This window comes from Canis lupus, chromosome 7 (genome assembly GCF_048164855.1).
Source record: "Canis lupus baileyi chromosome 7, mCanLup2.hap1, whole genome shotgun sequence".
Lineage (NCBI taxonomy): Eukaryota > Metazoa > Chordata > Mammalia > Carnivora > Canidae > Canis > Canis lupus.
Window position 1 is genome coordinate 3,862,482 of NC_132844.1, and position 18,022 is coordinate 3,880,503.

Here is an 18,022-nt window from a genome sequence, read left to right on the forward strand (position 1 = left end):
AGAGTAGCTAATAAAAATGAAAGCTCTGGCCTTGTGGTCTTTGTAATTCTGTAATTCTGTGCTTCAGCCCCCAGAAGACATTGTTTCCCCCTTAAGTGGGACGAATTCCCCAACAAACTGTTCTTCTGTGACGTATCACAGGGACTTGGGGAGGTGACTGAGAGGCCTCCTAGCAAAAGGTGCTTGCTACGCCTTTCCCGTGTTCACTGAAGGGACAGCTTCTTGAAAATGGCTATTGAGATATTTACCAGAAATGGCTTTCGTAGAAGTCCTAGGAGGCGTTTTTAACAGACGTTTGCCCTAAGATGGCGTTTTCCTTCATGAGCTAGACCACATGGCAGGAAAATTAGATTCTTCAAGGTCCCGAGAGGCAGAAGAGGCTTTCCAAAACTGCAAGAGTATTTTTGCATAAACTACAAGAATTCTTAATTAAATACACCCTATTTACCTCAAAATTAGTATAATTATCCCTATTAAGCCGATCATTTTGATTAGAAGTTGGTCTCCGAGGTGTGCACATGGAGGCTGTTTGGCCCGTTGTGAAGGCACTACACTGAGATGCCAATTAGAACATTTCATCTACTCTGAACCCAGGGAGGGTGAGTGTGGTGGCAAACACTGGACGCTGCCATCTCTCTGTAGTATTTGTTTAGTCCTGGGGGGTCCGTCTCCCCCTTCCCCCATCTTCTTAAATAACCGTCACATCCAGGATGTCCTCTAGCCGCGTAGGCACCCGCAGCTGCCAAAGCCTGCCCCTTTCTAAAGCTTCCATCTCCGGTTTCCTGTTATTTTAATCCCACTGACATTTGAAAAGAAGATCCCATGGATGCACTTGGACTAATAATGTACATCTCCGATAACTTGACCAACTAAAGACTCTTTGTCATCTGGTTTATTAAAGTAGAAGACAATAGGGACTGGCAGGCCCATCAGCGGCCGTCAGGAGGCCAGTAAGATGGAAGGCTGAAATACAGGGGCAAAAAGTCCCTCCTGCTAAGTCCCTCCTGCGAAGAGCTGTGACAAAGCCTACTTGTCAGAAGAGGAACTGTCATGGTTTTATCTCTGAGCTAGACATGAGCTCTGAGCCAGACAGTCATCACATTCCTTCACAGCTCCCGGGCATACAAAGGTCTAATAAAAGTTTGGAAATGGACTGGGGTGTAAACTCTTATATATCCGTTCAAGGAAGCTGCCAATCTTCCTGCAATTACTTTGTTCCAAGACAGAACTATTTTAAAAAGAAATAGCCATCCTACTCATCCTGATGGTGAGCCCCCCCCCCACCAATTCTACCCAAAGGGAAATGGCTTGTTTCTCTGAGTGAAGTAATAGGTGCCCAATGTAAAAAACAACCAAACAAAACAATACAGCTATATGCTGTACATGAAATTCAGAGTGAAATCACCCATAATTATATGCCCCCAGAGCTAAATATATATATATATGTATATTGTTATAAATTTAATTTAGAAAGACAAAAAAGGGATGCTCGTATTTAATTAAATGTTAGTAGTGAACAGAGAGGCTTGCCAATATAGGAAGAATATTTTGTCACTTAGGATGGTAAAATATAGGGGCACCTGGGTGGCTCAGCGGTTGAGCATCTGCCTCAGGCGTGATCCTGCTCAGGGCGTGATCCTGGAGACCCGGGATCGAGTTCCACGTCGAGCTCCCTGCATGTACCCCACTTTTCCTCCCTCTGCCTGTGTCTCCACCTCTCTCTGTGTGTCTCTTATGAATAAATAAATAAAATCTTTTAAAAAAAAGTAAAAAAATTAAAAGGTGGTAAATATATTGCCAATGGAGTCCCACTGGACTCAAACTCAGATTTTCCTGTTTCCTTTGGCATCCGTATTCTGGCCTCTTAGTGGAGCAGGGCCAGTTATCAGCTCCTGCCCTATAGCTCCACCATCCAGCTCACCCACTTCTCAGGGGTTCCAAAGAAGAAGCAGTGGCTCTGAGAAACACTTCCTTGTGGCCAATTCTGGACCTGAGGTTTTTTTTTTTTTTTTTGGACCTGAGTTTGAATCAGTTCTTACTGTTTGCTTGCCTCACTCATTTCTCCCATCTAATATACACAGCCCCAAATAAAAGGCTTTCTTTTATTTCATTTTCATTTTATTTTTATTTTTGAAGGCTTACAATGGCTCCCTCCATCTTGCCTTCCCCCAGTTGTTTTTAATTCTTCGATTCCAATGTCCAATTTCAATTTGACCTGATATTTTAGACTGATTTTTAAGGAACTAAGCCATTTGATAATAAAATGTAGAGTAGACAAGCTTATGCTACCATTGTAGACATAACAAGGAAGCTTAGAGATGTCTTCATAAGAGGGATGCTTACTCTTCAAGTGCAGAAAACTGGCTAAGTGAAAAGTGGCTTCGTGAATGAAATTCAACATGTCCTGGATGTTTCCAAAATGCTACCTTGCATCTTACCAGAATTAGAATGCTCTGGGAAGGGTTCTCAGCTGACTGAGTCAGCCAGACAGGGCCCCAACAGGCAACTCCAGCGGACATGGCTGACTTTCTAGGCAAGCTCCAGAAGGAGGCATGAGAAAGAAATTAGGGGAGCAAACAGGTAGAAGCAGATAGAGGGCTGGTGGTAGGAATGCCTGGTTCCGTGGGGAGCCTGATGCTGGACTGGATCCCAGGACTCCGGGATCATGACCTGAGGCAAAGGCAGATGCTCAACCACTGAGCCACCAGGGCGCTGCTGGAACCTATATTTATCCCAAGTCTATAGGTTAGATACAGAGAATTAAGAAGAGGCCTTGACTTAGGCCAGTTCCCATCTAAAGAATCTTCTCATCATTAGAAGAAAGCCAGGAGCCCGCTGACCAGAACTAGAGTGGAGATAATCTAACTTGAAATTTACTACAGAAACAGGGCTCCTCAGGTTCCTTTAGATTAAGGATTGGTTGGTCTATTGATTTCATCTAACCATTTAACAAATAAGCTCTTTTTTGTTGTTGTTTTTTTTAACTCCACTTATGTGCCAGCACTATTCTAGCCTCCAGGTTAAGTGGCTTCCATTGTATTGGGTTCCAGGGCTGTAGAAACTGAAGCACCTACTTGAAAGTGCTTCTGGACTTGACCGATGTAGTAAAGCTCAAGGTGTGAGGACCATGGAGCTTTAGAAGCACATGCAGAAACCCCTATCTGCTCAATGACAATCAAATGAAAAATTAAAATTTCAGGGTCAGGGCACCTGGGTGCCTCAGTCAGCTAAGGGTCTGCCTTGGGCTTAGGTCATGATGCCGGTGTCCTGGGATCAGCCCCATGGTGGGCTCTCTGCTCAGCGGAGAGTCAGCTTTACCCTCTCCCTTTGCCCCTGCCCATTTGCTCTCTCTCTCTCAAATAAATAAATAAAATCTTTAAAAAAAAAAAAAGATATTAGGGTCTGTGCCAGCATTGGAGGAAAATTTTTTCTAAATCTGAATGAGAATATTCAGATTTAAAACCACTAAAAGAACGGCAAAAATAAAAAAAAAAAGAAATTAAAAAAAAAAGAACGGCAAAAATATTACTGAAATCTAAAGAGATGCCCATCAAGCTGTTATCTGGCTGCTGGAAACATGGATTTTTATTTTTTTTCTTCTCACTTTACAGTATGCCTCCCCAAATCCTCTACAACTGCCAGTAATAGTTTTATAATTAAAAAGATATTGATATTCAAATGGACTTCTACCCCGCCCTGAGCATAATGGAGTAATCCTGTATATTGAAAGCTAATGAATTTTTTATTATTCTCAAAGCCTAATTAAAACTTCATTCAGGAAAGCAAAGATATTACATCTCTAATTTCTGCAGACACTAGTCTTTTTCTCATGCTTTTAAAATTCTCCTTTATTATGTGTGTGAGACAGAAATCAACTAATGCAAGTTCCTGTAAAACTAAATATGTGTGATTAATAAACCAGCACATTCATTAGATGTCCCATAACAAGGAAAAAAACGAGTTATAGAGACTTCTTTTTCCTGTTTTACTTGCAACCATAAAGTTGGTATCGAGATCAAGTGCAAAAATCTTACATCAAAATTTTGATAATTTTCCAGTATATTGCAAACTTGGAAAACCCCAAAATTTCGCAAATGGTGATGGATTGGGTTCCATGCTAACTGGAGTTTTGAAACAAAGTCAGAAAATTATTATGTCCAGAGAATTTAGAGTCCTCTGTTGCTTTGTGCCCAGGCACAGAAGAAGATTATAGGAACCAAATGTAAATAAGTTCCCTATTGGTCATTTATGTTTCTTCTTCCAACCCTAACCGTGTTCCTCTTCTTTATTCCCCATCTCAATTAATGGCAGCATCATTCTGCCAAACCGCCATGCTAAGATGTCCCAGATGCTTCATCAGTTTCCGTTTCCTCTTCCCCAACATTCAACCCCCCTGGGGTGGGGGGTGGGCAGGTTTGGGGGAGACAGCCTCTTCTCTTCTCTGCCACCCCACTGCCTAGTTCACATCCACAGCATCTCTCCCAGACCACAGCCATGACTCTCCAATGACTCATGCCCTGCTCCAGACTTTCCCCTAATCTGTCTTCCTTATCAGCAAAGGAGGCATCTTTCAACCTAATCAAGGCATTCGCCTTTCTAAAATCTTCCAGGACTTTCTAGGCCCACCCCACTGAGCTTCTCACTGACACCAAACCTAACTCTGTACACATTCTGCATCTGAATTACTGCTCCCCTGCCCTCTACCTGGGATTCCTTGCTTATCCTTCAAGGCCTAGGTCAAATGCCATCGCCTCCATTACATCTTCTGCAACTTTCTTGGAAAAAGCCAGACGTTTCCTTCCTCTTTGTCCCATAGTAGGTGCATACTTTATGCATACCTCAGCCAGAGCCCAGCACACTATTTTATTGTTTGTTTGCCTCTCTGTCTCCTTCACAAGCTTGTGATTACTCAAAGGCAAGAACCAGATCTTTTTCATAAAATGACACATAATGACAAAATGACACATAAATGAATCTGATCTTCTTTATTTTATTTTATTTTTTGATCTTCTTTATTTTAATAGCAGTCATGGCTCATCGTCTGTCATGATATCAGCTGAATCCCGGTTTGTTACATGAATGAATAAATTAGTATAACAAACTGACAAATGCAAAAACCTTTAATTTTATAATTTATGTGACTTTGGGTCACTCTTTGTTGCAGTAAAATATGTCTTTTTATGCAAGGTGTTCAGGCTCAGGCTCAGCGCTGAGCAACTAGCAAACAGTGTTTCTATTTAGGCCCTGGCTTCACAAAGTATAGTCTAGACCAGTAGCACTGGGGATACCTGGGAGCTCGTAAGAAAGGCCGATACTCAGGCCCCACCCCAGACATCCTGAATCAGAACCTGCATTTTCACAAGATCCCCGGGGCATTGGTATGTCCAATGAAGTTTAAGAAGCACTCATCTAGACAGAGAAGAAGTGCTCAAACGTCTCTTCTCATGACCCCCTCGCCCTCATAAGAATTATTTTATTCAAGTTGCCAGAGAGTTTTGTTTGTGGAGATTATATCCATCCACATGTACCACATTTGAAATTTAAAACCGTAAATAAATCTTTTTTTAAAAAGGAGGTGGGGCACCTGGGTAGTCAGTGAGTTGAGTGACCTACTCTTGGTTTTGGCTCCGGTCATGATCTCAGGGTCCTGAGGTTGAGCTCCAAGTTGGTCTCCACGCTCAGCACAGAGTCTGTTTGAGGTTCCCTCCTGCTCTCCCTCTGCGCCTCTTCACTCCCCCACTCTCTTTCTCTCTCACTCACTCTCACTCTCTCTAAAATAAATCAATCAATCAATCAATCAATCAATCAATCTTTAAAAAAAGAAATTTAAAACTGGAAGTTTTTCTGGTTTCTTCATGTTAATTTATTTGAAAATAATAATATTAAACCCATTACACATTAATGTAAGTAACATGCTTTTATAAAATACAAACATATTTTACAAATTAAAAATATGGTTCATGTTTGGCTTAAGAGAAGGCAGCTGGATCTCATATTCCATTTCTAACACTTACTCACTTTCCTGCCATCAACTGTCTGCATGTAACTTTCTTAACAACTGGCCAAAGATTCAGAATGCTTTTTTTCATTTTTAAGTGGGGTCAGTTTTATTAAAAAATAAAGTCTCCCCAATTCAGCCTCAACAACATACTTATTTATTGTTGTCATTTTTCTTTTTTGATTTGTAAATGGCAGAGCATTGCAGGTCAAGGCATACTTGCAATCTCAGAGTAAAAGTTTCAGAGCTACAAGAAACTTCACAGACCATCTCATCTGAATTCTCATTTCATGGTTAGAGAATAGAGACCCAAAAAGGTCAAGTGACTTGTTCAAGTCTAGAAAAGCTGGAAGCAGTAGGGAGGGACCTGGTCTAACTATCTCGGCCAGTCTTTCAGAATGTACATCACTGCCTTTTAGGGAATTCCCTAACAAACCCTTTTGAAGGAAGGCAGATGAGGAAAGTCAGTGTTCACACTCTGAGCATTGAGAGGTCGGACAGATTTGGTGGCCGTGTCCTTGAGGATAATTGGGCTCTGTGGCTGCTATGGCAAACTTAGAGCCCTAACAAGGAGTCCAAAGCACCCATCAAGCCATAAGGGCACAGAAAGGAATCAGCTCATTTTTGCAGCTTAATAGGCATTAGGAAGTATGACCTAATGTCTTCCAACAAGCCTGTTTTCTTCTGCACAGATGGGCTTCATCTGTCCAACAGGGACTCAGGGAAAGTTGATTCTAGCCTATGAGCAACTGCCCCGATTGCTTATGCCTTAGATTCCTGGTCGTTGGGCAAGGCTCGTTCGTTTTCCCTGAGATGGGAGATTGCTACCAATTTTGAGCTGATTTGGGTACATCTGATTTGGGTTAATATCCCTTATGTACTCCAGACACTAATTCATTAATTCACCCTTTCCTACTTTTTCTTTTATTTCCCCCCCCCCCACAAACCTTTATTGAAGAATGACTTAGTTCTAGACACAGTATTAAGAACTGGGGGGTGAATATATTAACAACCTGTTGTCTGTGCATCATACTTTATTTTTCGCTTTCCCATTGATGTGTCAGCACTCTGAACTGGCCTCTAAATTTTATTCTGTTAACATAATTCTAATCAAGGACCAAAGATTGTCCATACCTAATGGCGGACCAAATGCCCAAAAGGTGTTCAACCGTGATAGCCTGTTGCCCACATTAGAACTTTGCCCTTTTGATTTGAAGTCCAAACTGTACATAAAATGGTATGACACCTAACGTAGTCATTTTATGACTCTTTGGGGCAAAGAGCCTTTTGTCTATCACACTGGAGAAGTGGTGTAATATGAAAATTAACAGCCTGACCTCTGGAGCCAGATGGCCTGAGTCCGAATCCACTTTTGTCTCCTTCCACTCATGTAATAATATATTGGGCAATTTATTGAACCTCTCTGTGCCTCCGTCTCTTCATATGTAAAATGGGGTAAAAAAAATAGTAACTTACTTTAGAATTATTCTAAGAATTAAATGTGTTAATCCATGTAACATGTTTGGAGCAGAACCTCACTGTTATTCTATTTTGAACTTCAACATAGAACACAAAGACAGAAAGAGCTCCGAGTTCACCTTGCTGTATTGCTTCATCTTGCCTTTCTTTAGGTTCTTCCACAGAGCTCTGTTTGAAAACAGTGTCTGCTGAAGCTCTCGGGCATAGATGTTACTAAGGGAATGGATCAAGCAGGAGGCTGCCTCTTGGATGGCATTCTAATTCTAATGGCATCATTTTTCACTGAGAACCCTATTCAACTTTTATACACTCTGGTGAATGTAAAGATGAAAATAATCACAGTGCTAATGGCATTGCCTTGTGCAATCCAGTTCAGTCCTGTTGGAGGAAACTATCAGACTAGCATCACTGCCTCTTAAGTGGGAATTAATCCATGAACTTGTCACTGCGGAGTTGACTCCATCCTGCTGAGTACCTATTCCAGTTTAGGCAGCAGCAGCACAGTACTGAGAGGCACAAGGTGGCCACGGGGCTGCTGAGGCTGGGAGCAGATGATAGCAGAACCATGCGGATAGTGGAAGTGGGGGTGAGGAGGAGGCATCAGAAGGAATTCCTGGAGTTTTGAGGCCTCGTACAGATCCTGAAAGATGAACAGGGAACTATCAGCAGAAAACTCAGCCTATTTGGTGCTTTTCTTTCAGTTGTCTCCACCACAAATGGAAAAGCATACAGAAAAACTAGTGTATTATTTGTCATATGTCACTCTCCAGGTTACCAACCCATTAGCTTTCATATATATTAGATAGATTAGATGTTTTTATCTACCTTTTATTCCATTTATGCTTCAGTAAAAGTTCTTCCAAGCCTATAAATCCTTAAATTGTTCCCACTGTCATGGGTAAGTATCAGGGGGATTTTTTTTTTTTTTCATTTCATATTCATTCCAAGTCAGTAAGCGGATGTTTCTAGAACATTCAGAGTTTGATCCTTCTGGTTATTATGTTGAATTGAAATGAGAAACTGATGAATTATCCCCTCTGCATGAAAACTCTGAATTCCTCAGGCTGCTGGTTCATACACGGAAGTTCAGGATGAAGTCATCCCTCCTTGTCCACACTTTCTATCGTTGACTGGGGCCAACCTGGCTCTTTTGTGCTGACCAGTTCTGACCACACAATCAATTCCATCAGCCTGACATCCCCTTTACTTCAAGTACTATCTGGTTCCCAGAATGTTGTGTATGTAACGTTTCTTTTGTGTCTTTGTCCATCTCCCCATCGTTTCCTCACAGCACTGCCAGCGGAACACAACAGGAGAGCACTGTGAGAAATGTCTAGATGGTTATATTGGAGATTCCATCAGGGGGCCACCCCAGTTCTGCCAGCCGTGTCCCTGTCCCCTACCCTACGTGGCCAAGTAAGTTCTGAGAGAAGATGTTCTCTTCTGCTGCTTACCCTCTTAATTATATATTTTTCATTTTTGCTCTATCCAGAGTTCTCAGGTTTTCCCACCTCAGTGAAAAGACTGAACACCTCATATGGAGATGAGACTGGAAAAGCTATCGGAAAGTTCTTTAGCCTAAATACACTTTTGGGGAAGCTCAAGCACTTGCAGATGAGTGATGACTCTGTTCCCCAAATATTGGGTAGCATCATAAGGCCAATGGAGTCTCTCAGGTTTTAGAAGCGAGGCTAGTTTCTTGGGCAGCCCCTGACCTAGGGAGATCGCAACTGGTAATGCCAAGAGATTCATAATCCAGTATTTTCAGTAGTGATGTTTCCTCTGCCTCTCACAGAGTAGACGTTGTCCTACATGTGGTGGCCAACTGTTCAAGCAGCATCAGAACATAGATAAACAGGATGCATGCTTTAGGCCAGTCAGCTCATAAAAGATTTCCAAGAAAACTAATTTTCGCTTCTGAAAATTCAGAAGCCATTCACTTCTGGCTATGTTTTGACCTGAGTGAGAAGTCCAAGAGAATACATGTTAATGGAAATAGTGGAATTCTTTTCAGGCGCACAAGATGTATAAGTCCAATAGTCAAGTCATGACTGGCCACTTTATTGTCTTAACAATGACAGAGTGTAGAATTAAAATGGTGGAGTGGTGTCTGGTTTTCCAAATATCAACCATTTCTCTGATTTTCTGAAGCCAAGTGGGTGTCTTACAATCAGTTCACTTCTGACAATAACTACCTGGAGTTAGTCAGTTGATGGAGAAATCAGCCATAAACGGGGTCCTTAGGCTACTCACATGTCTGCTCAGCTAACTATAAATTCAACGTACCCCCCTCAGGTTCAATCATTCTCTACAATGGCTCACAGAACTCAGGAAAGTGCTGTACTTACAATTACAGTTTTATCCTAAAGGATATAACTCAAGCCAGACTGAAGAGAGGCAGGGCAGGGAGGGAGATGGGAGGGAGATGAAGAGGGAGATGAGGGAGGGAGGGAGAAGAGGGAGATGGGAGGGAGCAGAGCTTCTATGCATTTCTGGGTTGTTCACCAACCCGAAGCTCCACAAACCTCATTTGTTAAGAGCTTTATGGATGTTTCATTACATAGTCATGATTGATTAAATTATTGGTGATTGAAACTCAATCTCCGTCCCCTCTCCCCTCCTTGAGGTTGGGGGAAGGATAGGTTTGAAAGTTCTAACCAGTTAGTTTTTTCCTCTGGCAGACCAGCCCCCATCCTAAAGCTCCTTAGAGGGCCCTGGAGAGTCACCTCAGTAACATAAACTTAAGTTTATGCTGAAAGGGGTTCATTCTGAATAATAAAAGACAATCTTATCACTCAGGAAATTCCAAGAGCTTTAGGAGCTCTGTGCCAGAAACTGGGACAAAAAAACAAATATATATATATTTTTTCTTAAACCACAGGTAGAAAGAGTATTGAAATCTAGGCTCTTATCACTGCTTTGGCACAAAATAACTGTATGACCTCAGGCAAGGTACTTTCTCCCCATGTCTCACTTTCCATGGGATTTGGAGTCAAGGAGACTAGATTCAGATCTTGGCTCCATTTGTTGATTTTTTTTATCTGCTCTGGATCTCAGGGGTATTTTTTTCCCTGAGTCGTATAAGGATCTGCCTCATAGGGTTGGACTAGGATAATATGTGTGGAGCATATGAATTGGGGCCTTCTGTAGCGGAAGGTGTTTGCTAGTTACTGCCTTTATTGAACACATACTTTGTATTTTTTCTAACACCAGTATATTGCTTACTCTGTGTCAGACAACATTTTAAATGTTTGGATGTAATATTTAGTTGGTATCTAGTATAAAGATTAAATTAAATAGTGCTTATAAAATAACTTTTAAAAGGCCTGAATATCACACACACACAACTTTTTTTAAGATTTTATTTATTTATTTGAGACAGAGAGAGAGAGCTTGTACATGAGTTGGGGGAAGCAGATGGAGAGGGAGAGGCAGGCTCCTCGCTGAGCAGGGAGCCCAACATGGGGCTCCATCCCAGGACCCTGGGATCATGACCTGAGCCAAAGGCAGATGCTTAACTGACTGAGCCACCGAGTCACCCTCACTTTCTTGTAAGACAACCAAGATGACAGCCAAATCTCTCCCTAATTTTTTTCCTGAATTGAACACCAATATCAACTAGTATTTCACCTAAAATTTTGTGATTTGTTCAAATCCTCTGATGAGTCTCACAGTGAAGAAGTCAAAGGTTTTACAGCCCCATTTTTCTTTAGAAGCCACTAAACTGCTTCAGTCCTTACTTTGTGATTTTTTTCATGTCCTATGGTATCAACAATGTGTGCAAAATGGATGGTATTGAGAGGGAGAATAGAAACCTCAAGCATTGAATGTTCTGTTATTTTCACCCAAGTGTATCCTGATTTATGAGCTCCCTTTGTCTCATGTAGGTATATTCGTTAATTGTTCATTAATATTCTGCTCTCAAACATTAGTCTTAACCATATCTGATGAGATGTTCAGCTTGCTGCTTTCTTGCCATGCTATCGTTATTTTGTTAAAAATAACCTCCAACTTTCCAGTAACAGGTTCCCCTCATTCTCCCAAATAAAGGATGCTATGTAGCATCATCTGATCAAAATAGGTTAAGGAGCCCTGAGCTGCAGAAAGGCAATCCTCTAAGTTGTATCCTCTGACTTTTGCCCTTTTTGCTTCATTCGTGCTGATGTAAGAAACAAAGGCAAAAGAAAAAATTAAATTTCCTTACTACTTACAGCCCATTGACAGGTCCTTAAAACAGCAGAGGGAACTTCCTCTGGGAGCTCAGCTGTCTTGATGTTGACAAATGGCAGTCTTAGCTTAACTTTATCCCAACCCCCCAGGATCCTGTGAGTCTGCTTTAAACATACAGAAATTCCTTTGGATACTTCCTTTATCTCTACCCCCCAGATATATGTTAGCAATCATGCTCCAAACATATGGTCCACTGACATACATCTGAAGGGTCTCGTGAGTGAGGGCTTCCCAAACAGTAATAAATGACCTTTTCCTCACAATAGCTAGTCCCCTCAGGGTCCTGAAAACCTTGTTTCCAAAATTCCTTGGAGGCTTGTACTGTCCCTAACCCCCTCCCAACCTGAAAGTATATAATCAGTCACCCATCACAACCCCAGTGCAGTTCTTTCTGCACCATGTGTCTTGTCCCCATGTTTTAATAAAACCACCTATTTGCACCAAAGGCATCTCAAGAATTCTTTCTTGACTGTTCACTCTGGACCCCAACATTTCCACATGAGTATGACAAGATGTTATCTAAATTATGACATTAATGTTTTGAGATAAGAGATTTTTGGAACCTCATTCCTATGTACTGAAAAGTTTTCTCTACATGCAATCGACAAATATATATTGAGCACTTATTAGGTGCCAGCCATCTGCTCACTAATCGCTGGTCACAGTAGTGAACAAAACAGTCAGAATGCTTTCATGAAATTATGTCAAAATGCAGCCGCATTTTAAAGCGCCTAAAGCAAATGAGCTGGGTTATCCAGTATTTGAGTTGATCAAGAAGCTCTTCTGAAGGCCCTTTCAAATAAATAAATAAATAAAGGGGAGACTTGCCAACTAGGATGATGAGCTTCCTGCCTTGAAGGAGGCAACAGTTCCTATTGGGTCACCATTCCCACTCATGTTCTTTGGGTGTGTGAGCAGATCCTGGTTCAAAGAGCAATTGGAGGTCTCAAGGAACGAGCTCTGCAGTTAGGTACCTAGTCATAGATATGAAAACTGAGGCCTCTGAAGCACACATTTGAAGTTGAAAAACCTGCTGAAAATGAACACAGAAGCAAAAATACCCCCCACGTATAAGAACATTATGTGAGAGTGTGGAGGGATTGTGAGGCACCTGCTTTCTCTGAGGTGGCAACAGTCCTATTTCCCTATTCCCTTGGGGGAAGAAACTGGCTACAAATAGGGAGGTAGGGATGGGGAGCGGAGTATAATCTGTGGCCACAGAACAAGACAAATTTGCCTGGATCCTATAAGATTCTAGCCTTTGACATGACCTTATTATTGATTTAGTTAACTAATCTCAAACATCTTATCAAAAATCAAATACCCATTTCCTGTTTCAGCTCCTTTAGAATTCATATTGCTGCTATCTATAAAAATTAAAGTACCAAGATTTGTATTTGAGCTCAGAAAGTCATGTAATATGGAATCCAAATCACACTTTAAGAGATCCTTTAATTGAGCCTCCAGACCAGGATTTGGGTTTCTAGTTACAATCGCCACATCAGAAAGCAACGAAATTATGCTTGAGGGAGGTCCACAAGCAAACGGTGCTGAGTCTATTTTTCTTTAGGTACTATAATGGTTTCCAAGAACAAAAGGCTCCCTTCCACTTGGAGAGGGTGCCATGGTTGTTAATGTGGGCTGAGAAAGGCTCAAGGTTTTCATTTCCCAGGCCAAAAAAACAGACTTTACCCTAAGAAAAATATAAACAATTAATGCTGATAAAAAAAACAAAAAAGGAATCTCAATGGTTGGCACTGCCTCTGAGTCTCCCTCCACTGAGACCAATGGTCACGCAGCTATTCCCAGGAACCATTTGCACAGAGTTCATTTATTTATTTTAGAGTTGGCCAGACATCCTCCCAAACTACTAGTAGCTACGGTAATCGCTCCAATTAAGGAAAATGTCATCTCTTTGAAGCAGCAGGACATTAGCTAAAGGCAGAGGACTCCAGACATCCAGGCAGATGCTTCAGTCCTCCAAGCCCTGGACAGGCTGCTGGGAGACACATCTTCAAAGAAACATACACGAGGGTTTGTCTACGTTCTGGACTCTTAACTGACAGTGTTTTTTGAAGTGGGGTGAAAAACAAGAACAAGCAAAATGAAGAATAAAAGCCAAAGAAGTGTAATTTTGTTGAAATGTTTTTAGCCAAACTGATAGAAAAACTAAATTGTGGATATTGCCTTTCACTGCAAAGAATGTATTGTTTTCTGGATATTCTATAAGAATATATTGATTTTAGAAATGTCTTCAAACAAAGCAAACACATCCATTTGCATTGCTCCAAAGACCATTAGGGTAAAATTGCTAATACATGCAGGAATGTGAGAGCAGCAGGTCACACTCCACTGATGGCACAATCCCTAAGCCAATTAATTTGAAAGTCTTTAAAATTTTTCACACCCCTCTCATGTGGATGGATTTATGTGTCAATGTAGAATTTTCCAAACACATGGAAATATATTCCATTTCCTCCGTCTTAATAGTTGAACAATATTTTTATTGCTTTTCTGTCCTGTGTCCAAATTTTCATTTTCTAAAAAAACAAACAAACAAACAAACAAACAAAACAAACCACAGTAATCCAGAGAAGGGTTCCTACAGACAGGAATCCTTTTCCTGTGGGTCCTATTTACCGCTTGTGTACTAGTTTTGTGATTTTGATCAAAAGAACCAGTCCCTGCACACTTTATTCCCCACTTTTCAGGTACACAACAAAGAAATTAAGGTTCAGTGGAGATCATATAGTTTAGAAGCAGTTCATGAAAAAAAATAAAATAAAATAAAAAAAGAAGCAGTTCATGACCTTGAAGAGTGGAAGAGATCTAGTGCAGAAAAAAGAGGGAGAAACTTTCAAACTTTCTGGGTATACACAGAAAATATTCATCAAAAATTACAGGTAGCACATTTAAAAAGCTGATTATTTTATTTCTGGCTCTGGGATATGTGTTTTGGACTTGTATTAAATAGATATATATTCTAGAAATCCCACTGCTTCCAGTAAAAATAATTAAGTGCCTCTGTGGCAAAATAAGTAAGTGGATCTGGGAAATGGTCTCACCAATGGATGGGCATTTTTGGCATTTTCTGTCTGGGTCTGCCAGTCTAAACTTTCCTGAAAGGAGGAAGATTTGATATAAATAAAGCAAATGATCACACCCATTAGAACTTGACTGGGACCAAGGCAGAGATGACCAAACCGAAAGTAGGACAATCTTTTCAATGATGTATGGAGTTGACTTCTAATATTCTCTTTTAATTCTAGTTTTGCAGAATCCTGCTATAGAAAAAATGGAGCTGTTCGGTGTATTTGTAAAGAAAACTATGCTGGACCTAACTGTGAAAGGTAGGCTAATAAAATTCACTCTTTTCTGAGTGTGTTGAAGGAACTTTATGTTTCTTGCACTCATCAGCTCTATCATGCTCCCATTGAGTGGGTCTTAAGAGGAGGGAATGGAGGATCATATTTCAGACCACCTTGGGGGAGCTCTCCCAAATCTCATGCCACAAATGGAGCTATGACAATATGCTCCCCCACAACTCCAGGTCAGGGCCATATCTCAGGAGAAATGGTCAGGCGAAGAGGAAAATGATACGTATACTTTGAAAAGATTCTCGAGATGGTTTTGGTAACACCCTTCTCTCTCTCCATCATTGGGAACCTGTAGTGTAATTAATAGAGAAGCTTCCTCAGTAGGGAAAAAGGGCGGGGGGGATCCTTTACTGACTAGTAAAGCCGTACACTGACCAAGGCACGAGCCTATTATTTAGTCCATTCTTTATAACATCTCCTTCCCTGAAAAGCCAACAAATGTCAGGAGAGTTTGGATTTCCTGAATCCCCGTTGGTATTTACACCTAACACTTTTTTTTATTGGAGTTCAATTTGCCCACATATAGCATAACACCCAGTGCTCATCCCATCAAGTGCCCCCCTCAGTACCCGTCACCCAGTCACCCCAACCCCCTGCCCACCTCTCCTTCTACCACCCCTTGTTCGTTTCCCAGAGTTAGGAGTCTCTCATGTTCTGTCTCCCTTTCTGATATTTCCCACTCATTTTTTTCTCCTTTCCCCTTTATTCCCTTTCACTATTTTTTATATTCCCCAAATGAATGAGACCATATGATATTTGTCTTTCTCCGATTGACTTATTTCACTCAGCATAATACCCTCCAGTTCCATCCACCTCGAAGCAAATGGTGGGTATTTGTCGTTTCTAATGGCTGAGGAATATTCCATTGTATACATAGACCACAGCTTCTTTATCCATTCATCTGTTGATGGACACCGAGGCTCCTCCCACAGTTTGGCTATTGTGGACATTGTTGCTATAAACATCGGGGTGCAGGTGTCCCGGCGTTTCATGGCATCTGTATCTTTGGGGTAAATACCTAGCAGTGCAATTGCTGGGTCGTAGGGCAGGTCTATTTTTACCTCTTTGAGGAACCTCCACACAGTTTTCCAGAGTAACTGCACCAGTTCACATTCCCACCAACAGTGCAGGACGGTTCCCCTTTCTCCACATCCTCTCCAACATGTGTGGTTTCCTGCCTTGTTAATTTTCCTCATTCTCACTTGGGTGATGTGGGATCTCCTTGTGGTTTTAATTTGTATTTCCCTGATGGCAAGTGACGCGGAGCATTTTCTCATGTGCATGTTGGCCACGTCTATGTCTTCCTCTGTGAGATTTCTCTTCATGTCTTTTGCCCATTTCATGATTGGATTGTTTGTTTCTTTGCTGTTGAGTTTAATAAGTTCTTTATAGATCTTGGGTACTAGCCCTTTATCTGATAGGTCATTTGCAAATCTCTTCTCCCATTATGTAGGTTGTCTTTGAGTTTTGTTGACTGTTTCTTTTGCTGTGCAGAAGCTTCTTATCTTGAAGAAGGGTTGGAACAAATTATCTTAAGATTTGTGTGGAATCAGAAAAGACCCCGAATAGCCAGGGCAGTATTAAAAAAGAAAACCATATCTGGGGGCATCACAATGCCAGATCTCAGGTTGTACTACAAAGCTGTGGTCATCAAGACAGTGTGGTACTGGCACAAAAACAGACACATAGATCCATGGAACAGGATAGAGAATCCAGAAGTGGCCCCTCAACTCTCTGGTCAACTAATATTCGACAAAGCAGGAAAGACTATCCACTGGAAAAAAGACAGTCTCTTCCATAAATGGTGCTGGGAAAATTGGACATCCACATGCAGAAGAATGAAACTAGACCACTCCCTTGCACCATACACAAAGATAAACTCAAAATGGATGAAACATCTAAATGTGGGACAAGAATCCATCAGAATCCTAGAGGAGAACACAGGCAACACCCTTTTTGAACTTGGCCACAGCAACTTCTTGCAAGATCCATCCACCACGAAGGCAAGAGAAACAAAAGCAAAAATGAACTATTGGGACTTCGTCAACCTAACACGTTTTTTTACAAAAGCTGCTCTGGGCTTTGCTCAAATAAGAAAGACGTTGGCGACCAGAGATGTAGGCTTCCACCGCCGGACCTCCCGGCCAACCATTTCCCGTCCCCCCACCTGTAGTTACTCAATTCTCTCAAATCAAATGGCTTTTGCTGGAAGAGCCTCACAGAGGGTCTTCTTATTCTGAACAGAAACACCATTACCGTCGGCCTCGCCCTCGTGTTTGGGCGGCGAGGTGATGTGGGTGCCCCAGAGACAGGCCGGGGGAGCCGGGGGACCTGGTGGCCTCTGCCCCCCCCCCCCCCCCGCCGCCTGCAGCTCAGAGGGGAGCCCTCAGGTGACAAGCCCTGGCCTCCCAGGGAGCTCCTGGGCCCCTCACACGGCAGCTGGGGCCCTGCCCGCTGGGGATCTGCCCACTGGGGACCTGCCCGCTGGGGACTTGCCCGCTCGGTCCCCGCCAAGCCCCAGCGCCCGTGGGCCCGAGAAACCCTCCAGGCAGGACGCACCGCGCCGGTGACGATTATCGACACAAATCGTAGATGACTCTTTCACTGGAGACTTCTTAAAGGGACTTTCCTCCTTCTGGCTACGAGGGAAGAGGGGAAGGGACAGCTGGTGGCGCACAGGAATCTCGGGGCCAACTGAGGTCGGTTCTCGGCGTCTGTGCCACGCGCGTTCTGAGCTTCCCCGGGGCCGAGCCGGTGACACCCGCTTCCCGGCTGCGAGAGTCCAGAGGCCGGCGGTGAGCCAGGCCCGGGGCCTTGGCTCCAGCAGGGTGACAGCTGAGGGGCGGTGGGCGCCCCCGGCCGGCCCCGCCAGCCCCGCTGCCCCCCGCCAGGCCCAGCAGCAGGTGACCTCTGGCCCGGGGCTCCGGCCTGCGAGGCT

The 18,022-nt window shown here is 42.5% G+C and overlaps 1 protein-coding gene across 2 annotated transcripts in view; it reads left to right on the forward strand.

Moving 5' to 3' along the window:
• LAMA4 (laminin subunit alpha 4) overlaps positions 1–18,022 on the forward strand; it is a 142,688-nt gene that overhangs the window by 39,378 nt on the left and 85,288 nt on the right. For both annotated transcript variants that reach the window (XM_072831699.1, XM_072831700.1), the window contains exons 3-4: positions 8,769–8,893; positions 14,977–15,057. In XM_072831699.1, the coding sequence (XP_072687800.1) occupies positions 8,769–8,893; positions 14,977–15,057 (206 nt within the window). The remainder of the gene's footprint in view (positions 1–8,768; positions 8,894–14,976; positions 15,058–18,022) is intronic.